At 36.8% G+C, this 22,821-nt stretch overlaps 2 protein-coding genes across 3 annotated transcripts; one reads left to right on the top strand and one right to left on the bottom strand.

Annotated features, from left to right (window-relative positions):
• Positions 1 to 1,577: 1,577 nt before the first annotated feature.
• On the bottom strand, positions 1,578 to 3,499 carry LOC122648880 (transcription factor ORG2-like). Its single transcript, XM_043842173.1, has 3 exons — positions 3,200 to 3,499; positions 2,725 to 3,090; positions 1,578 to 1,719 (listed from the first exon to the last, which is right to left on the bottom strand). The coding sequence occupies exons 1-3, from the start codon at positions 3,485 to 3,487 to the stop codon at positions 1,600 to 1,602; spliced, it is 774 nt and encodes a 257-aa protein (XP_043698108.1). The 5' UTR covers positions 3,488 to 3,499; the 3' UTR covers positions 1,578 to 1,599.
• Positions 3,500 to 17,573: 14,074 nt separating this feature from the next.
• On the top strand, positions 17,574 to 21,928 carry LOC122648737 (protein IN2-1 homolog B-like). Of its 2 annotated transcripts, none has more exons than XM_043841961.1 (10): positions 17,574 to 17,667; positions 17,856 to 17,927; positions 18,116 to 18,176; positions 18,646 to 18,732; positions 19,158 to 19,256; positions 19,370 to 19,472; positions 19,599 to 19,675; positions 20,827 to 20,934; positions 21,577 to 21,663; positions 21,745 to 21,928. In XM_043841961.1, exons 1-10 carry the CDS (start codon positions 17,657 to 17,659, stop codon positions 21,745 to 21,747), a joined length of 708 nt encoding a protein of 235 aa, XP_043697896.1. In that variant the 5' UTR covers positions 17,574 to 17,656; the 3' UTR covers positions 21,748 to 21,928. The 2 variants fall into 2 exon arrangements, with proteins under 2 accessions (XP_043697896.1, XP_043697895.1); XM_043841960.1 differs by having other exon boundaries at positions 21,577 to 21,658; positions 21,740 to 21,928.
• Positions 21,929 to 22,821: the final 893 nt, after the last annotated feature.

Raw genomic sequence — 22,821 nt, forward strand, 5'->3', positions numbered from 1 at the left:
ATGGTGACACCTATATTTTCTCAAATTTACTAGTTTCGGTCCAAGGGGCCAATCCCAGAACCGTCCCATTTAATCAAACGGTTTTAAAATTAAAATTAATGTAAAATGATAGTTCCAACATGCCAATTAGGAAAATCCAAACCATTGAATGAGAAAAAGGACCCATATTTTGGTCATGTGTCATATTTACGGGTCTAATTTAATTTATATTTACTGTTTAACACTGAAATTTGGGCCCACCTAACTTGCCACATATATAGCAGATAATACCGCACTTAATTACTGATATGCACTGGGATACAATCCCATTGGACTTCACATAACCACCCCAATATGGATTTTTTTTGGGTGAAAATAAATTTAATCCTTTTTTTTTGTAGTACAGTAAAAGTGAAAATAAATTTATTTAGAGGAATTGGAAGGATTCATGAATGCCAAACATTGATCTTGAATTCATGGATCGAAATTGAGCCAAAGTTTTTGAATCATTATCTCCTCCAATTCGTTGTCTGCTCCAATTTCCTCCAATTCCTCACATAGGAGTGGAAATGACCACCCTACCCCTTGCTCGAACACACTGCCCAAGATGGGGTAGGATGATCATTTCCACTCCTATATGAGGAATTGGAGAAAATTGGAACGGGCAGCGAAATGGAGGTGATAATTATTCCTAAGTTTCCTGCTCGTAATAGGCACTACCCTCCTTCTTGGATAGGTAAGTTTTATCATTAACTCCTACCTCTATTGTACGAATTAAAAATTATTTTTTCCCATCTCCATTGAAACGCCGGATGTCATGACTTAAGATGTTCTCTTCTCTATGGGTGAAGTTCACTCATTTTTTCTTTATTTAATTTCACTTTTGCAATAAACTGTTTTATTTCATTTAAATGCTAATAAAATAAATATATAAAAAATATTTCCTTGTCATTCTTAAAGAAAAAACTATTCACTTTTGTTATTTTCAAATAAAAGTAAGCACAACCTATAAGGGTATGTGCCGCCACATTGTAAAAATAATCCTCTATACAAGGATAACTCTCCTCCCTTGATGGGGGGGGGGGGTTGTAAAATGAGAAACTTCATGTAAGGACTAGGGAGTTAATATACAAAAGGAAGAATTTATATTGAAAAAAAGGAAAGTTACACAGTATACACAAGACACTGAATTTACAATCTTAGACGTCAAAGTGCTGGAGCTCCTCTTTGATATAGATTCCAATCGTACGACAACAGAGAGCACTTGCTGGTAAACGAGTATAATGCAATAGATCTGCACCGACCATGAGATGGGTCCCAACCCAAAGATCGACTTTGTTATAAACATATATATCTATAATCCTAATTATATGATCACAATCGTTAGGGGGAAAAAAAAATATTAGAGAAAAGCTCCAAAATAAACTATAGATCGGACGGCTATGGATTGCTTGATCATTCTAACATTTGGCTGCAATCTTTGAGGTGGGACCTATTCAATAGTAGCCTATATAATCCAATGAACATGAAACACGTGGCAAAAGTATGGCACCCCTAAACTATTTTACAAGAAATTTGGTTTAAGCCACTTCATTTTCTTTTTAAAATGTTCCCCAAAGACTAAAATTCTGGCTCTGGTTTTGTGTTCAAATATGGTGATTGCGACTCTTCTCTGTTCTGATACATCAGCTTCAGCTTCTGACTTAACATCTCACATTCCAATCTCTGAGTTTCTTTCACCTGTTGAATCACAAGTGAAGGGAAGAAATATTAGATGAAAGAGAAATAAAATTGATATTACGAATTATAAAGTTATAGTTTTACATCGTTTTATTCATGTCCTTAGACGATTGCTCTGATATCATATTAAAGAAAATAGAATAGATCACAAAATACTATTTATAGATCCCAACGGAAGAGGTTAAGCTATTAGGTTGGGATCCCAATGATATTTTGTGGGCTTACCCACTTTTATTATATTTGATATAGTATCAATCTTTAAGTGGTATTTTGTGAACTATCCCACTTTATTTAACAAATCAGGTTTGAATTATGTGACGTGCGACTCCTGCTGGCCTAGAAATCTAAGTTGTTTTGTTTCCAATGGTAAGATCTAGACTAATTAATCATGGACCCAGTTTCTCTTTAACCCATATAGTGAAAAGAGAATCTTCTCATCCATGGAATCTGACCCTTTGATTGGATTAGAGAAATGTATTTTGGACCTTAAACAATAGGGGCTGAGAGTTAAGTGATGACATCTACTCTTCCTTAAATCATAACATCCAATCATCATCGCTCTTCACCTACAGTGTGAAGAAAAACTAAATCCTCAGGACAAGATTGAACATACTTCTTGGAACATGATACTAGTAGGACCTTAAGGTTTCATGTTCTATTTCACTCTCTGGTGGGGGTTCTTTGTTCTTTTCATTCCAAGTAAGAGCTTAAAAAATCTAGAAATGTTTTTCAAACTCAATAGGTTTATAATTGGGTTGAGATCACCAACCCTAACCCAACCTACAAGCTACTAATTGGATTGATGGGTTTTTTTTTTTTTTTTAAATTTTATGTTTTTTTAGGGGTGAGGGTGGTTATGAAGTAGCAGTATACACTGAATGATTTAAGGATGAAATGTCTTTGTTGCTTGCTTAAATAAGATTAAAACAACTGGAATTAAAATTTAATAAGGTAATAATAATAATAATAATAATTAATGACAGGAAGAGAAGAATTAATTTTGACCTGAAGATGGAGATTGTAGAAAACCCTTTCACCATAAGAAGTAATAGCTGAAGCACTGAGGACATAAATCCCAACTTCTTCCAAAACTAATAAAACCTCAGAAAGAGGGATAGTTTTGGCTTTCAATGCACAAATCTGAATCACAACTTCCCTATCATCGAGTTGACTCGCCGCTACACTCGGCATAGAAACTCGGTCGCCACCTCCACCACCACCGGCAGTTTTCCCCTGTTTCATGGAATCTCCTTGCTTGTAGATACTTGATAAAATCTCTTCTTTCTTTTGTGTTAACTTCTGGACATGTTTTTGCAATTCTGGTATATACATGAGTGCACAAGAAACAGTTGCTGGGATACTCAATTTCTTCTGCAATAACCACACACTTCATTAATTAATTTAATTAATTAATGACAAGAACTTATATATACAGAGGAGGAGAGACTGATTAATTAAAAATATGATCAATAATAAATACCTTTCTATCAGTTTCTGGAAGTAGAGATTGGAGATCTGTGTATAAATCATTCAATCTTTTTCGACGATCGCGTTCACTTGCGTTGTGGCTTAATTTTTTGGTACTGGAAGGAGGACCATCAAAATCCATCTGTTGCTGTGAAGAAGGAAACTGAAGGAATGATTCTGAAGTTTCTGGTTCTTTGTAATTGCAGCTCATGAAAGCTTCATTATTGTGTTTATGGGCTGTGGGATCATGATCTAATCTTGATAAATCAAAGGTTGGAAATGGAGTAGAATTAGCCAACATTTTGGTTTTGTTGGGAACTCTACTGCTGCTACTACTCCAGTCTTTCAGAAAGGGGGGGGAAGTGTTGTTTGGCCTTCAAGGGTTTTTATAGAATTTTCATATATAGATAGATGCTTTCCATTGTTAATAAGAATAATTTACAGGGCAGATGATGAAGTGGGTAATTGAGATTTAGACCTTTAATGTATTCTTTTATAAAGATTCAACCAAACTATGTTTGTTTATTAGAGTGAGATTATCAGAAAACAACTAATTTAGTTTAGATTACTGAGACCCTTAATAAATGGTTTACTCTAAAGCATCAGAAGCCACTAGGGCTTCGACGCGTAAGCCAAAATCTGATGTGGCCTTCTCCAAATTTTCTTACCCTTTTTGCACTTTCCTTTTAAACCTTGGCATCAGGTATAGGATTGGTCTCCATCGATTCCAGGGGCCTCACAATCACTAGTCAATATGCTTTTCTCTTAAGCCTTTCATCGTTCATGGTTCGATGTTCTGGTGTCCTAGGCGTGTAGAGGAACCATACCAATCTATCCTGAACTTCGTGGTTAAACTCTACTGCAGTGATGATATTGCAGGGGAGGTCCTGTGGAAAAATAGCTTGGCACCAGGATGATGAAAAGCTTAACACCTCTCATTCTTTTTTGATTCGGATTTGAAATTGTTCGTAATTAATCATAATCGATTGGACTCAACCTAACTCGGTCGAAGACAACTATTTACTCAGTTGGTTAGTAGCCTAGAGTGCCCCACTTTCAAGTAGTTGTAGTCAAAGTCCCATGGGGCAACCCCCCACCCCACCAAAAAAAAAAAAAAGAAGAGCTAATTCAATCACTCAATATGCATAGAATTGTGTACTATCACCCTCTCACATAGGGGTTTTTTTTTTCTTGATTATGTAGACCTACGTGAATAATACTATTCTCAACGCTACTATTGGTGTGACATGGAAGATTCCCCCCTATATTGACATCGTGGAGAACCCCCTCCTAAGAAAATATAAACCTAGAGTGAATGATAATTCCAAAATCCATATATAAAGGATTTGAAAAATATTGCTACACTGGATTTGCACAGATTCCTTTATACCACCACCCTTATATAATAAAAAGCGGGATACACATTGAAATTTCTCTCTATTATTCTGACTATGTGGACCCTATGTAGACCCATATAAATGATACTATTTCCAACTCCTCATTGGTTGCAGTGTGTAGATTCATTCATACACTGCCCTTATAGTAAACCCTCCCCTATAAGGGATTTTGAGTGTATAAGTGATTTGTTTACCCAACGACCATTGAGAGATTCTCGTGGTTGACTAGGTTTTCTCACCTGGTTCCCTTATTTGGTTTGTTTTGAATTCACAGTTATTATAATTTCTTTCTATAAATATCACACTCTCACTTCAACGTGTAGCTTAAGATATCACCTTAATTAATACCTAATTCATAGTTCATAATTAAAATTGAGAGCTACATTTTGTCACTATTCCAAGAAGTCAACTAAAAAAAAGTCTTAGAAAACTTAGTGAAATTTGAGAACCATCCGCGTGGTAGATGAGGTGGCATCCTAAAAACGTCTCCACGTGTTTTCATTTGACTTTATTATTAATGAGAATAACTTCTTGTCACCAAAGTGGTGCATGAACAGGTTGGAATCATATTTTTTTGTCCCTTGTTTTATTCTTAAAAATTATTTAATGTAAGGATAAAAATGAGTTTTTAAATAATTGAAAGTTATTTAATGCAGCTTTTATGTGAAATGACAGTAATTACCCTTATCGAAAAAAATAATGTATAGTATTAGAATGCCAGAAAAGAAAAAAATAATGTATAGTATTAGCATGCCAGAAAAGAAAATTTTCAATCTTGATGTAACCAACCTTGATTACAGTAAGATTTTCCCTTTATTAATAAAAGAACCCAGCGCATGCACCTAAAAAAAAGACCCCACGTGCTTTCATTATCACATTTTAGCCAATTTATTTAAACTTTTTTATACATTTCACGCTATCCATCTGTTATAGGGGGGCCATTAACACAACCATGAGAGATTATGATTTAATTTGATGAATTAGAAAGAAAAAAAAAAAAGATTCCCACGATGTCGGACTCAATGAGCCGTGAGGTTACCACTCACACTCTTTCTCCTCAGACAAAATATAGAGACATTTTACTGAGCGAATCCATCTCTTACCTTTTCATTGGTGCGGTTTCTACTCTTGCATCGTGGGAAACCTTTGCCTGATGAAATATAGTGCCTTAAATTGTTATTTTTTAACACATTAGCTTTCCTACCCGACCTAGTTCTCCCACTCTGCTCGAGTGAGGTCCACCCCTCTTATTACAGGCACTGGGGGAACTGGGCCGAACAGGAAACTGGAGGGGACAAAGATCCAAAGTGGGTCATGGGTTCTAGGCACATCCCAATCTGATTCAGATTTGTTGTTAAGGAGTAACATATCATGTGAGAGGGAACCCTAATATGAAACTTTTCTTCCAAATATATTAGTATATTAATCTTCCTCAAAGGAAACAGGACATGGGGGTTAAAATGTCCAGGTTATGTAGTAGAGGAATAAGGGGACAGAATACTAGAATATGCGAAGCCTCATTGACCCCCTGTATCCAGATTAAAGCCTTAATTATATTTTAAGCTTAATCACTTAAATCTTTCTTCTAATTGATTTTATTTCTTTTTTTTTTTTACAAATTTTTATATTTTTATCGATAATAAACCTCCCGTAGATGCAAATCTTGGGTTTTTTTTTTTTGTTTTCTTTTGGGGAAGGGGCGATGGTAGCAAGGACCACTTTTCACAAGACAAATTTCAACCCGATACGAGTAAAATAAGTGGCAATTTTAATCATTAAACAACTCTAAGGGTGCAAGATGATGCATAGGTGTCTCATTACATGAAAGGGTATATAATTGAATATTAGTCGGAATTTGACATGTCACCTTATTATTGGTGAAGCCTGATTTCAATCTAATATAGGTACTATTTCATTTCCCCAATTCCGAGAATTAGGGTTTCTCTATATAGGAGTGATCTCGTAAGGAGACGTGTGTGTATGTGTGTGTGTGTGTGTGTGTGTGTGTGTGTGTGTGTGTGTGTGAATATTTGTAATTTCTTCTACAAAATAGTGGAAACTTTGGTTTATCATTTAGTCGTGGACACAGTCCATCTTGGGTGAGCCATGTAAATCATTGGTTTTTCTACTACCTTATTAGTTTGTAATACATCTATACAATTATCCATTACCTCACTGATTAAAATTGCCACATCACCTGCCATGTGGCAAAAATTTTAGTGCCGATCTGAAGATACCATTTTGAGTTACCCATAGGCTTCACAAGAGTGGTAGGGCACCATCAACCACCATCCATAAATAACTTAAAACTTTCTTTCAATTTTAGATGAAATTATAGATTAATTAGAGTAGAAATTAGGAAAATCCTGGTCCCATCTAGTTGGACCACCATCTGGCCCAGTTTATGGAAGTCCATTATCATCAACATGAAATGAAATGAGATGATATGACATGAAATGAAATTAAATCACAGTTTTCCTGTGAAGTATGGACCTAAATTTACTGTAGTTATATATTAAATTGAATTTAGATAAAAGAATTAAGATGCTTTCATTGGTTTTAGGTAAAATAGGAAGCCATTTTAAATATTCCACAACACAAAATGACCAAAATAAATAAATAAATAAATGGGGACCATAACATAATATTCAAAGTGATGTAATGAGATATATATTTATTTCTTTCTTTCTCTTCCTCCCTTCTTTCCATTTTTTTTAAATAAAATGAGTGATGGAAGTTTGAGAGAAAGCTGTTATGGATATGGAGAGTTCTGATGGTGCCCTCATAAGGATTGTTCCTTTTGGGTCAAAATCATTAGATTGGAGTTCTTTGTCTTTGGGATTGATTAGGCTCATTGAGGGTTCATAGAATTTAGCTCGTCTCCAGGGAGCCCAGCACGCCCAGGGTGCTGCCAGCCGTTGGGCTGTGCCGCACACATCCCTAGGCATGCGCCGAGATGTGTGCGGCATAGCTCAGCCGCTGGATGCCCTATAGCAGCACCCTGAGTGCTAGGCTCCTTGGAGACGATCCTGATCCGGGTTCATAACCATTGAGTGCATTCACCAAGTGATCTATAAAGTCTTAAATTTTCAAGTGTTTATTGAGGCAATGTTTGATATATATTCTTCGTATACAATGTTGATCTTAAACTTCTGGAGCAATTATTTATTTAACTCATTTTAAGGGAGAAAGTTCTCTTTCTAGGAGTGTGGCCTACGCCAGCACTCCCATGAGTCTATCTCCCTCCTCCCCATATGAAAAGACACCTCTACCCCCTTGTTTTGAGGAGAGAGATCGACACATAGGAGTGTTGGCATAGGCCACACTCTCGGACGGAAAGCTAATTCCCTCATTTTTATTACATCTTGTCATCTCAATATTTTATGGGTTCCCCCTCTAAATCATTGATGCAGTAGAAGATAGGTGTGGTAGATATTGTTTTAGTACGAACGACGCTCAAATCCACAAGGTAGAAGACAGGCGAAAATGTCAAATTTCCATTTAAGGGGACATACTCTTACCTAAGGGATGATAAGACAGAATAATCTAAGAGATGGCCATACTGTGAATTGGTTGGTCTGATTTTTCAATCTCCAATTATATTTAGGTAGTAGCCTAAGAAAAAAATTTAAAAAAAATAAAATTGATTTTGTGCATCTAGTAGACTAGTACTTGGTCCTCGTGTGAAATATTAATAAAGGATTAATCCAAAATTATAATAAAGAGTTAATAACAACGGCACGCCATGTGGTGGTTGGCTGACAATAACTTAAACTCTTCAAAGAATGGGATATTTCATCATTAATTGCCATTGGTTATGAAAATCTACAGGAAAATTAATTTAATGGGCAGGTGAATCCAAAGATTGTCCCCTACTCTTATATAAAGTTTTAGATAAAAGATTCACAAAAAAAAAAAAAAATTAGATAAAAGAGAGTGCACAAGTGGTACAAGCAAATATATCAATACACGAGAGGGTATATGGTTGAATCTAAGTCTGAAATTTGACACGTGGTCAATCTATAATAATTTCTAGATATTTATTCAATCCAGATTTTCATATTACCCTTCTCAAAAGTTCTTTAGTTAAGGGGAAAAAAGGATTTTAAAATAATTTTAAAAATAATTTGTCTTAATGACATTATTAAGAGCCGCCATTGTCTTGCACATTATTGGAGTCCCAATGACAATATTTGCCCTCATTGGAAAAAAAATGTATTAAAGTAAAAAGAAAAAAAAAATCAACATAAGAGATTCCTTCTAGGGGTGTAAATGAAGAGCCGAAAGCCGTTTTCGAATCCATGTCCGTATCCGTTTAGCACTATCCGAATCCGTCTGAAAGCTAAACGGATGCGGATACGGATAGGCTATTGCTATCCGAAAAGCTATATTTACATGTAAACGGATAAAATATCCGATCCGTATCCGTTTAGCACTATCCGAATCCGTCCGATAGCTAATCGGATGCGGATGCGGATATAGCACTATCCGAGCCGAATCCGATCCGTTTACATCCCTAATTCCTTCCATCAATGATAAAATAGGGCTGGTTTTGGTATTTCTATTGGGGTTTATCCGATGGTTTTGTGTGTGACAATGCACAAAATCTTTTGCCGAGATATACTATTGTTATTTCTTTGAATCCTCCAACCTAAGGGTTTTAGTGGCCTAGGTTGGGCCAGGTTTTTTAAAACCCTAACCCAAGCGTAAGTTCTCTTAACTCGGCACAAGCCTAGCCTAGTCATAGGTCGAGCTCGGATTTATCAGCCCGGCCCTAATTGACCATGATTGGGATTGGCTGGGTCGGGTTGGCCCTGATTGACCATGTCAGCCCTTAATTTTTGCCACTTCAAAGCCGGATTAGCCTGATTGACCTTGGATGCCCTGTACTTTACCATTTATGTCCCTATATGTGCTAAAAAAATAGGTAGAAACACTTATCATTCTTAAACAATAGGTTTTTTTTTTAGGATTCTTAAACAATATTGTTAACCCTGGTATAATATACAAAAAAAAAACATAGACTCTTAAAGAGTTTGAATGTTGTGGATAGATTAACCAATAAAGAGTGTGGGTGATGAGTGTATATATTTATAATTTATTTATATACATTATATATAAGGTTGGGCTGGACTAGGCTAAGCCATAACTGGTTTTGGGCTTAAAATTCCAGTCCAAACCCGCCCTATGGGCTGAAAAGCTCAACGCAAGCCCTGTTCGGACTCAGGCAGATTCGGGTTGGTCAGACCAAATTGACACCCCTAAATTCCATCCACACACTTTTCAAACAAACAAAAAAGAGAGATATTGTTTTTATTTATTGCTTATCCTACTTTATTATTAAATACAAATTTCTAAAAAGATGGGTGACTGAAAATAGAAAGGAATATGTCAGTAATGGGTAGGTATATGATTGTATCTAAGTATGAATATTGATTTCCCCACCCAAAAAAAAATTTATTGATTTTTATCAAAAAAAAAAAAAAAAAGTCTAAAATTTGATACATGGCAAATCTAGGCAATTTTTTAGATACCCATATGATCAAGATTACCATTTTATCATTCCATGTAGCAAAACATGGTGTTAGAAAAACTTTATCTATTATTATTTGAATTTTAGACTTAAAGGGGGGATGGAATGATCACCCTACCCCTGCTAAACACTCTACTCGAGTGGAGTCCAACACTCCCCTATTAGAAGAACTGAGGAACTGAGGAACTGAGGAACTGAGGAACTAGGCCGTGCTGGGAAGTGGAGGAGATAATTTTCCATTAGATGAGTGTAAGAAATTTATCTTATTATTATTAAATTATAATTTGTTTTATTATTATTGTTATGCTTTTCTGTTATGTAAGCACTGGTGACAGAAAAATTTTCCATTTCGAAGGCCGTGAATGTGCCAAGTGTCAAAACAAACCAGTTGGAGTAATTAGGGGGAAAACAGGAAAAAGAGGATAAAAACAAATCAGTAGGTAATGAATGCCAGATCACCAAACAAACCAATCACATCCAAAGCTCCAATGGTGCTGGAGCTGTGGAACTGTCCATTCTCCATTTTTCATTTCCAGTTATTTATTGATATTTGATGACCATTTGAAAAGGAAGAATAGACTTGGAGGGGTACGTGTAGTAGTTAGGTTGTTTTTTTTTTTTTTACTTCGAAGCTGTGGGATTGTTTTTTGATAAGGAAACTGTAGGACTTTTGAGCAGCAGATCTAGAGTCACTTGCTTAGATCTTTTCCTTCTTCTTTTATTTATTGTGTACAGTACGATACTAGCAATGAAGAACTTTTTTCTCATAAAAAAAATAAAAGAATTTTTAATGTAAAAATATGTTTTTAGCAATAAGTTTTCTTCCATTGGGTGGTGACTGGTGATGTTTTAGTTCTAGGGTTCACAGATCTTTGTAGAGTTTTAGTATATTTTTCAAAATACCCTCTTGATATCCTCGCATGCATTTGAAGCCCCCACAATGAATGAGGGAAATTCCATCTTATTTTTTTATGGGAAAATGCTCTCTACATTGGGGGAACAGGATGTGCCCAGACACATGGGGTTAGGCGAAATGATAGACCCGCCTCCCTGAATGACTGAAATGGCCATCTTGTCCCACCCCATGTGTCTAGGTGTAGCCTGCACCCCCATCTGCTCCGAGCCCAAATCATGTCCTTGTACAAATATCGTCCATGGCTCTCTAGAGACATTCACATGGAATCCACTGTGGGACCCACATGAGTGGATTCCATGAAAGTGGCCTTGGAGGGCCTTGGACGATAGTTGTACAAGGACACGATCCGGTCTCATCCGCTCCCAGGTAGAAAACATTGCCCCCTTTTTTATTTATTATTTATATTTTATATATATATAGAGAGATTGAAAATGAAAAAAGAAGCGAAAAAAAAGTTAACAATTTCATCACAAGTACAAAGCATCCAAAAATGCCATGAAGAAAATGTTCACTTCATTTAGAATCTCTACCTAACCTAATAGTATGTATAACACCGAAAGATCTAACATCCAACAATATATTCCAAGGTCTCTCTCTAGCCCAATTACTTGTCATCAAGACTAATAAATTATAGATCACTTTCTCAAATAATTTTCAAAACCCTTTTACACATCTAATTTAAAAGAATTTTTGAAAATAAGAGAAAGGACAATTAAAAGGTGTCAAGTTCTAAATACACCTAATGAAGTGTCATTCAGACACTCAGATTGATTAATGAATTTAACTTACACTAAAAAAAAAAACCCCACACCAGCTCCAATAATAGAATAACATGCCAAATAAACAATTTAGACTATATTGCCAATAATGATCTATTATTGAATGGATAAATAAGCTCTCTCTCTCTCTCTCTCTCTCTCTCTCTCTCTCTCTCTCTCATATAAAAATAGAAACTAAAATATCTGGACAAATAAACACTCGAAATGATTTACTGAGATAGACCTTACTTAAATCCAATCCAACTGAAGGTGCCAACTAGTGCGCGCAATTGATAAGGGTTTCAGCTGGTGCAAGTTCTTGGGATTGTCTCCCCACCTTCATTTCAAAACAAAAAAAGAATAATAATTCAGCCAACTTCTTTTTAGGTAGGAGAAAAAATAAAACAAAGACTTAGTATCTAAGCCACCATATGGACATTGAGGAAGTAAATCATATACTAGTTTTGATTAATCTTATTTGTTATGATAAATAAGCAATTACATAAATAAAAAGTGCTTTCTTCATGGTACTATGCCTAGTGAAGTATAACGCTTCACTAATTGACACGTGGCATTACATGGGTTAATCCATGTGATAGAGGATTAGAAAAACATCTTATTGGTACAATTTCAGCTTAAAATGAATAGAAAAAGTAGCTAAAATTACAATTTCAATTTGTAGTTTATATTCATCTCCATTTATGGTATTTTGGTAATTTAAGAGAAATATTCCTTGTTTTGGACTAAAATTTGACCATTGAGATGTATGTGAAATCCTTTATCACATGGACTAACTCCATGTATTGCCTGCCCCAAATGGCAAATAGTGAAACGTTATATTTCATTAGGTATAGTGACGCTTAGAAGGAACCGCTATAAAATGATAGATAAGGACCCATTAAACACAAGTATTTATTTGTGGTTCTGAATTTATAACAACATATATATCCCGTTGTATGGGATTCCTATGCCACTATTTTACTAACAATCAACACTCTAGGTTTTCTCTCTCTATCTCAGTAATGGGAGCTTTCATCTATTAACAAATAATGCATTCCTTTCATTGAGGAAAGCTACTCAATTTTAAAATTCCAGTTCTCTCAATTCGCTAACTATTAATGGAATTAGTATCAATCAATTACAATCCACAATAGGATGATAGTTAGAGGACAAGTCATTTAGTTTGAATTTGAGGATCATGTGGGCCACACTAGTGGGATAAAGTCCCTATATCCTTGTCCCAATGGGGGTAACAAAGAGGGACTGCACACACAAGTGTAACAGAGTTATTATATTTCATTTTAAAACTAATATATCTAATAATAAATAAAAAATCTCTGCTGTACTGCCCAGGTGTGTGGTGCACATCTTGCGACACAGCAGAGACCATGTGGATCATGTGTGTCAAAGAGAGAGAGAGGCATATATGGTATGATAGATAACCTAACTTCCATGGAAATTGGGAAGAGAAACAGAGAGAAGGTGACAGATCGATCAAAGTAAAATATATACGTAGGAAAGAGGAGGACAGGGTGGATGAAGAATAAACTCTTAAGTCCACAACCTAATAAAATGACAAAAGCAAAAATTATTTTGGTTTTAAAAAGGACAGCCATGCCATGTCATCTCTCTCTCTCTCAGCTGGCCGGTTAATGGAATTAAAGATGATTATTATGATCCTAACCACTGAATAAATTAGTTATTTGTAGCATTAGCCAAATGTCATATTTGATGGTCCTCAATTGTATCTGTTGCTGCTTACCACCCATAAGCTGCTATATATTGCACCTAGTACATGGGTCAGTTGAGTTGGCCTAGGCCCATCTTGCATTAAAATCATGGGCCAGGCCTAGGAAAAGCCCATAACCTTAGGCCTAAACCCAACTCATCAAAATTGTATTTGGGTATTAAAAAGTGGATCAGAGAAAACTTATGATCCTTGTATTTGGGTATGGGCTTAAAAAGTGTTTGGGTATAGTAGATGACTGTCTAGAGGGGATGGGTTGTAGGTACATAAAGCTTTTCCTTGTCTATAATATGGGTAAGATATCACAGCCTGGTGGTATGGTCCTTGCACTAATGCAGGGCGAATGAGAGAATACGCAAGGGTATCAATATGAATGAGATTTTTTTATTTCATGGGGATAAGATAGTAACTTTGTGTACTCCTATGTTTGGGCGTAGGGGCCACTTGACGAGGGAACGTACCAATGAAGATTGAGAAGCAACAAAATGTTTTCAATCGAAAGTAAGCAAAGAGGTCAATTCATATGAGACAGAGAGAGAGAGAGAGAGAGAGAGAGTGGGACATATTTTGGGCTTCGACTGTTCTTTGGCCCAATTAGGATGTCAATGGGGACAGTAAAAAATCTGGACTCAGTTTTGATTTTTATCCATTTATTTATATATTTATTCGGATAATTGGATAGAAGAAACATATTTGTATATCTATTACCATTAGAGTGGTAATTAAATATGAATTCGGCAATGATATTTATATTTTAATAATAGTTACTAATATTATAGGTTATAATTTAATAGTATATACCTAAATATATTAATATATAATGTTTTTATATTTATCAATATTTCTTTAAAGGGCAAAGCTTATCGAAATGGCCCACCTTGATGAATTTATCAAGGCAGTTTAAATATCGCTATACGGCAGATTGATAGGGCCCAAATATTGTGAACAGATAGACCCGAAGGTCCCCTTCCCATATGTAAAATATCAGTCCAAGTAGAGTTTGCCAAGTGGCAAACCAGAGTTTTGAAAAACAAGACTATGAGAAAGTACACATTAGTGGTCAGAAAATTATATGTGTATGGACGTATATAAGAATGCATGTCAATATATGAGAGGATATTTGATTAAATCAAACCCTGAAATTTGACACGGGCTAATCCAAGGTATGTACTATATTATCCTGTGGTTAGAATCATCATTATCATCATCCCACGTGGCCCAATGAGATGAGCTACTTTAATAAGCCAAACCATTTAAATGAGTTTTTCCCTTCCTTAAAAAATAAACAATTATGTATAACATTGTATTTTGGTTGCCTAAACCTATACAACAAAGGTAAACGGTTTGGTACACGGGTATTTACTCTGTTTTGCCACGTGGAAAGAATGATGTGGTAAATCTGATCATTGAATACATATTTATTAGTGTTCATATTTAGCCCCATCTAAGCTTCCACATGGTAAAAATGAGTGCAACTGTATACTAATTCCGTGTTTATGCTATTGTTTACCAAAATCGATCACTTGTTTACCCCAAAAACTTATTTGTGCAGGAGTGGTTGAGCAATGCAAAATCTACCTCCTATTTCTGCTATGTGGCATGCTATGTACAAAATCTGAACTGTTGAGTAGTAGAAAGAAGTAGGGCTGCAATTGGGTCGGGTTGAGCCGGGCTTTATAGAACCCTAGCCTAACCCTAAGTCCCCTTAGCTGGGCCCAGGCCCAACCCGATGCTGACTTAGGGCCAGAAAAATCCAACCCTGACCCACCCTCAGGGTTGGGCCAGGCTGACCTTGATTGGCCTTGATCATGCGGAGGGAGAAGGAAATGCATGGGTTAGAATGGCCGGAGAGAAAATTATCAATTTTACGTAAAATAACACTATAATAAAATGTATTATATCACTTATTGTCTTCATATATAATATATTATATAACAAAATGTGGGTGACATTTAAAGTTTATAATATATATATTATATCAATATATATTTTATAGAATAACTTAAAACAGGGTTGGGCCAGGTTGGGTTAGGCTTAGCCCAAGGCCTCAACCCTGACTCAGGATCAGAAATTTCTAGTCCTGACCTGCCCTCAGGGCCAAATATCTCAGCCCAAGCCCTGTTCGGGCCTACAGGGCCAAACTTGCACCCCACATCATCTATTTTATCATCTACTGAATTTGTACCCCTAATTCAAATATGGGAAAGAGATCGCTACTTGGGCTTCTAGAGCTTGTGCACGCTGGCCAATGGAGAGTGCGCACGCAAGCACAAGCATCACCTTGGATGGGATTTTCGTCTATCTATATATGGGGCAACATAGTACTTTCATGTGCTTCTGTGTCTAGACACAGGAGCCACGTGACCACGTGGGCCTCGCGATCAGGTAGCGTTCTTTCTATTTTAAATTCATGATTATTGATTATACAAGGGATAATATCCAATACAAGATAGACGATATATAATTTGATTTTAAATTTAAGGTTCCAATGTGACACCCATGAACCCAAAGTATCACTGGAACTTAATCCCTAACAGCAGGATTAGTGTTTGTTGCAAGTAAGAAAATCATGCATGCACATAGCCTTCATCTCAACCAGGTTCATAATTGCCCTAGGGTAATCATGTCATCATGCATCATGAATATGTTAAATTAAGAGTTGAAAAGAAAACTAAGGAGGCGGTAGGTTTAGTAATAATGTTAGTTCATATTCGATCATCCCTATATTATCTTTTTTTATTTATTTATGAAAATCCCTATATTATCATAAAAGTCAAATTTAGACATCTTTGATGTACTCACGTGGCTCATGCCGGTACACCACACAAATGGGTAACCGGTGTGTGTTTTCTGTACAAAAGTTACAGACCGGGTCGAGCCAACCTTCATGTTTATGGTGGTTGGAATTTGGTTCACAACGTTCAGCAAAATTGACGGTTCGATGGAACATGGTTTTAAGTATCGGTATTGGATCGGTCTTGCTATTCGGTTGGAGGTTCGTGTCTTTGACTATAGGATAGAAAAAGACTACCCTCTTGAGTCAAGTGTTCCATTTTTTGAACCTTTAGTGTAGCAAGGGTGCTCAAATTTCTCGAGACCCGGAGGAGCACCCTTAAACATTAATTAAGAGAGGAATGCTTGAGACCAGGAGGCTGAAGATGACTTATAAAGAAAGGGGCGCTGTTCTCTGTGCCGCAGCGCAGTCTGTGCCCAGGCACATGGGGGTGGGTGCAATGACCACCCTGCCCCCCTGCACAGACTGCCCATGTACCTGGGCGCAGGCTGCGCTGCGGCACAGAGAACATTCTCCCTAAAAATAGTTTTTTAATATGTGAAAATACACTTCAGAAAGTGTATCGACAATCCATATCAAAATTGGTTGAATCTACTATCACCGCTTGGGTAATATTGAAACGACAAAGCCGATCAAATATAGGGGGCAGGGAGGAGTGGAAGAGGCAGGGGTGAGGAGTGCGGAACAAATGGGTAAGACTTGCAACAACACGACGAAGAAGCACCAGGAGGAAAAGAAGAAGGAGAAAGTTTTCATCTACCAATAGGGAAGACAATTCACTAACCATCCTAGGGTTCACAAACCCTTATAAAATTTTAATATCTTCCCAAAATACCCTCCCAATGCCCTCTCCAGCCCACGGTGAATCATTCTCTGTGTGGATTGTTAAGGGGGGGGGGGGGTAATCGGCCTTCTCAACCCCATTCAGGCCAATCCGTGTCTTAATCAGAATTGGCCCATATTGGTCCAATATCCGATTTCTGAAACAATGATATAAAGTTAAAAACCAAATCGAACCGGACCGGACCGGATTGGACCGATCCAGTCCTCGGTAGTCTCGTTCGTTCTCTACCATCATTTTGTTGTGCTCGTCACTGCTGTTGTCACGCATTCTGAAACTGAAATATGACATTTGAGGCAGCAAATTAAAATCGATAAAGAGGTATCACTCTCCGTTCGTCCCCTACAGTTCTACATCTACCTTACGAGTCGACTCGTCGTCTCTTTAATCGATATATTTTTCCTGAGTTCCTGACTCGAAGCTTTACTCTTTACTCCTTGTTCTCTTTAACCAAGAAGGAAACCAGAGCTCTGAATTAACATCAATGGCTCCAGCGTAAGATCTCCCAATCTCAATTTTGTTTTTCTTCATTGTAGTTATGGGGGTTGTCATTGGTCTTACTTATTTTCCTGCTTCTGGGTTTATCTGAATTTCGTGCATTTTCCTTTCTGGGGTTTTCTTTCCTGCTTCTTCTATATGATTGGTAAGCTAATGGTGATTTTTTCCCCTTTTCGGACCTGAAGTGCGCAGGAAGTTCTGCCTCCTACTCTGGCTCCTACTTCGGAGCCCCCCACTCTCTTCGATGGAACAACAAGGTTAGATTCCATTTTGTTTTACTAAAATTCAGTTTCATCTGTCTGTTTGTTTTAATTTGATTCTAAGCTGTGCTTATGTCCTCCTATTTGGTACAACCCTTCACTTGTTTGTCAGTTTTTTTTTCTGAATTTTTATGGCTTGGAGATTTACCTGACAATCAATCTCTTCTTCGTGTGCTGTTTTGAAGGTTATACACAGCTTATGTATGCCCATATGCCCAACGTGTTTGGATTGCTCGGAATTTTAAGGTAGATGTTCTTTCTTTTGTATGGAATTCATCCTTAAAAGTTAGCTACTAAAGATAGGGATTGGGTATCCAAGTTTTTATATGCCTTCACAACTGATTACTTGCTGCAAATCGGAGTTGCCACACCTTGGCTACATCCTGGTTTTGATACCACTTGTTGAGACTCGGGTATAATTCTTTCGTAAAAGCTATCCATTAAGGAGAGGGTGTCCAAACCCTTATATGCCTTCACATCGGATCACTTCAAATTCGATGTAGGATTGTTGTTTTTGTATCGAGTAGAATTCATCTTTAAAAAGTAGACATTAAGGAGAGAGTGTCCAAGCCTTTATAAGCCTTCACAATGGGCTACTCACATCCGATATATCGTTGTTTTTGCGTGGAACCCCAATAATTTAATGTTATAGTGTATTTAGGTGTTACAATGGATTTCAAACTAATTACTTTTTTTTTTCTTTTTTGGAGAGCAGGGTTTGCAGGACAAGATAAAGTTGGTTCCTGTTGATCTGGATAATAGGCCTACCTGGTACAAGGAGAAAGTCTATCCCCAAAACAAGGTGATATTCCTTGTCCATGTAATCATTATGAGTCTGTCAATCATTTTGGTAAGGTTGTGAGAGGAGAGGGTTTGATGGACTAGTTTTTTTCCTGAAATATTTACTAGAAAAGTTAGGATAATGCTCTTGCATGATGAACAAAGCAATAAGCAAATTAAGGCCTGCATGGAAAGGACAAAATGAATCAAAATAAACAAGCCAGAACTTCCTTGTTTAATTTAAGTGATATGTGAGAGTACTTTGCAAAGGAGGAATTGTCTAAAACTCTCTGTTTTTGTCTTTTGTCTTTCGTTTTTTGTTTGTTGTTTTCTTTTTTGTTATGCCTAGTTTCAGTCTCATACTCTCCAGCAAGAACAGAATAAAACCCATTTCAGAATTCATCTTACCCTTTCATGTTAACTCATTAGATTTTTCTTGTTCCGTAGGTTCCTTCGCTGGAGCACAATAATGAAATCAGAGGGGAGAGTCTTGATTTGGTTAAATACATTGATAGCCACTTTGAAGGGCCGGCCCTTCTTCCTGATGTAAGATGTGAATAGTTTTGGCGACAATCTTTATCCCCCCCCCCCCCCCAAAAAAAAAAAAATCTTCTTATGTAGTTACAAAGTTTTGACACGGGGGTACTCTGAAACTGTAGGATCCTGCAAAGAAAAAGTTTGCAGAAGAATTGCTATCCTACTCAGACACCTTTGTTGGAACTGTGTATGGTTCAGTTAAAGCAAACCCTAACGCTGATGTTGGTGAGATTCAACAGCTTGAAACTTTCAGGGATTTTATCTAAATTAATAACAAAATGTATGTGGTATGGGGATTCACAATGTTGTCTCAGATATAATTATGGGTTGACTTGCATCAACATGAACCAGGTGCTGTTTTTGATTACGTGGAAACAGCTCTTTCCAAATTTGATGATGGGCCTTTTTTCCTTGGCCAGTTCAGTGAGGTAACTCAGCTCCTTCCTTAAGTATCTCATTGACCAGATGATGTTCTTTTTCTCCATATTTGTTATAATGTTATTTTCTTTTAAATTGAATACAATTGATGTGGTTGCATCTCATCATGATTAAAACTTTTTAACTCTAAACTATCAAGAAGATTAAATGAAAAGGTCGTTCTGGCTGGCACCTCTTAAGGTGTAGAAAGGATTTTGTAGCCTGACTTAATAAACGATCCTTTCGCAACTTTCATGCCCACTTATATCGTTTTTTGCTGCGTTGGAAAAGAGGAAAATATCACCATCGGTGAAGGGCTTAAGTGAACGATGGTTATGGGAGAAAGCTTATCAGGGTTCTAAAGAGAGAAGGGACTAAAAGGCGTATTGGAGAGTCAAGTTTTTTCCCTCCTCACAATAGGAGAGATTTGTTTGTGAAATTTCAATAAAAGAAGAATTAAAGGGAAAATCTTGTAGTAACCAAAGTTGGTGAAGAAGTTGTACCTTACTTTTTTGCCCTTTTACTATAACACACTTCTTCTTTCAATGACAACTCTTGAGAATGACATAATGGTAAGTCACTTTCAAATTATTTTGAAAACCCATTTTTACCCATCACTTAAAGAATTTTTGGGAATAAGACAAGGAGTAATCAAAAGAAGGTCACAACTTCTCAATTCACCACTTTGGTTACATCAAGATGCACCCAAATAAAAAACTATATTTATTGTCATGTTATTTATGTTGATGATTTTGCCCTAGGCCATTGGAAAAGTGACGTTTCTTTTGAGGTTTTCACTTGCATTTGCAATAGATGTCACTTTACCTTTTTACCTATCCAAGATTTCATCTCATTGGAATCACCTAGGGTTAGGAGAAATAGGTTACAACTCATTCGACACTTCTTGAGATGTTGGTCAAATATGTTATTCTCAATGAAGTTTGTTTCCCCACCCCATCCTCCCTCAGTTAGCTTGTTTCTCTAGACTCTATGGAAGTAGGCCAATTGTATTTGCTTGTGTTGTCTAGGCCATGTGTGAGCCTTCGAAGTTTTAGCAATATGAGGGATACAATTAGCAGTTCAGATTTTATGGTCTTTCTTTTGTTATATTGTGTTCTGAACTTCTGATTACTGATATGTTGGTGAAATACTTGAATTACAGGTGGATATAGCCTATGCTCCGTTTATCGAAAGATTTGAACCTTTACTACTGGACTTGAAGAATTATGACATCACCACTGGCAGGCCAAAGCTAGCAGCATGGATTGAGGTACATTATGTCCATTGTACTAAATATTGTCTATACTCTATAGTTTATTCATGATGAACCCTTTAATCCATGAGCTGCTGCATTTTTTGTTTTACCAGCAATATACTGTGATATATCTGTCCAATCAAATATATTGGACAGAAATGAGTTATAAGTTAAAGTCTCTTTTTCCTGGACAAGTTTGTCCAGATGGTTTTCTGGAGGGCAACTTCTTTTTGCCTCATGGCGAAATCTTGTGGACAGGTCAATGTCCCCTGTTCTCATATTAAGTTTCAGCTCAAACAGAGTTTGCCGAGTGGTAAAATGGAGCAGCAAAAAATTCATGACTACAAAATGGTTCAGAGAGTACAAAGGGGATGCATGGACAACCACGAAAGGATAAACCATTACAAGTGAGGTCAAATGATTAAATTTGTGTGTGAAATTTTACATTTGGCTAATCGAGACCATTCTCTACATTATCTAACGGTCAGAATTGCCAAATCACCCTTTCATGTGAAAAAAAGTTGGTGCCTGTCCAGAAAACCAAGAAATATATTTGCCTGTAAGTTAAAGGCAAATAAAAGTTAATTTTTTGTTGCTGTTCTTGTTGTTGTTGGAAAGTAGAGTAGATTCATATACATGTCAAACCATTTTCTGTAGGAGGTGAACAAGATCGAGGCCTACAAACAAACCAAAGTTGATCCACAGATGCTGCTTGCACGCCTGAAAAGAAAGCTTCTTGGTAAGGCATTGATTGGATATTTTCTGAGTTTGTTTCAATGGATAGTTGCTAACCTTTCTAGTTACTTCCATATCTGTGCAGGTCAGTGAGCATATGTGGTCTAAGGTCTCCCTTAAGTCTCTCCAGCATCTTCTCCACTATTTAGGTCATGTTATCAGTATATATGGGAATAAAGTGGATAATCTGAGTGTATGCATGAGAGTAAATAACATAAATAGAATGTAACCTCTGCCTAGGGTGATGGGAGAAATATAGAATGTATTGTTTGAAGAACCATTATATATATCTTTACCAAAACTAATGTCCATAATATATATTGTTACTTAATATCAATTATGTTTGGTGGTTGTTATTGTTCTTGTTATTTTTCGGAGTCCAATCAAAACAGGGTGCAACTTTGGGCCAGACAAGGGCTGAACCTGTTTTGCACATCCAGATGCAATGGAGGATGATTTAAGATTTGAACTGAATCCTTGATGATAATATATAGGAACAGGTTGGGTTTAAGATGTGAAAGTTTCAGGTTTTAAGGAGTTACTGGTTGAACCTTCCTCCTTCAGATCGGGCTGGTTTTGGCCCTAAACCAATCTCAATTTCCAATCCAGATAATATGGCAACTTTTCATTGATTTAAATAACGAATTACAATCCATAATAAATACAGTGATCAGCATCTTCTATTACAAGATCTGATAGCTCAGAAGAAAAATCATCAGATAAACACCATATGATGATCTAATAACTCATGCAGCAGCACCTTTCTTTGATGAGGGGTTGAGGGCAGGGCTCGAGGAATTGGGATTGGATCGGTGAAATCGATTGGTCTCGACTCTTGATCCCAATTCTGGCCGTTCTGAAGCAGTATAAAAATGTTGAATGATTTGGAATGTAATCGGATCAGTATCAGTGGCAACCAAACCAATTCCGGTCCAATTCTGAACTCTTGAACCTTGGTCAATGGCTGCATCACAAATGGTTAGACAACAGGCATTTGTGAGTTTGGTTCCTCTGCATGTACCAACAGGTGAACGTATATGTGAGAGCCAATCATCTGTCCTATTTTTGCCATTCACAAGGGGAGAAGGGGTTTTTATGGAAACAAAATTAAAGTGTGATTGCCTCGGAGATGTACATTCACCTATTGGTACGTGCAGATGATCCATT

The sequence above is a fragment of the Telopea speciosissima genome, chromosome 1 (genome assembly GCF_018873765.1).
Source record: "Telopea speciosissima isolate NSW1024214 ecotype Mountain lineage chromosome 1, Tspe_v1, whole genome shotgun sequence".
NCBI classification, from domain to species: domain Eukaryota; kingdom Viridiplantae; phylum Streptophyta; class Magnoliopsida; order Proteales; family Proteaceae; genus Telopea; species Telopea speciosissima.

What these genes read in the sequence shown, in the direction of transcription:
- LOC122648880 (XM_043842173.1), bottom strand. Translation starts at nt 3,487, where the DNA reads ATGTTGGCTAATTCTACTCCATTTCCAACCTTTGATTTATCAAGATTA. An exon ending in TTCCAGAAACTGATAGAAAG is followed by an intron (nt 3,091 to 3,199) that starts GTATTTATTATT and finishes TGGTTATTGCAG; the next exon opens with AAGAAATTGAGTATCCCAGC. An exon ending in TCTACAATCTCCATCTTCAG is followed by an intron (nt 1,720 to 2,724) that starts GTCAAAATTAAT and finishes GTGATTCAACAG; the next exon opens with GTGAAAGAAACTCAGAGATT.
- LOC122648737 (XM_043841961.1), top strand. An exon ending in AAGTCTATCCCCAAAACAAG is followed by an intron (nt 18,733 to 19,157) that starts GTGATATTCCTT and finishes CTTGTTCCGTAG; the next exon opens with GTTCCTTCGCTGGAGCACAA. An exon ending in TCCTTGGCCAGTTCAGTGAG is followed by an intron (nt 19,676 to 20,826) that starts GTAACTCAGCTC and finishes CTTGAATTACAG; the next exon opens with GTGGATATAGCCTATGCTCC.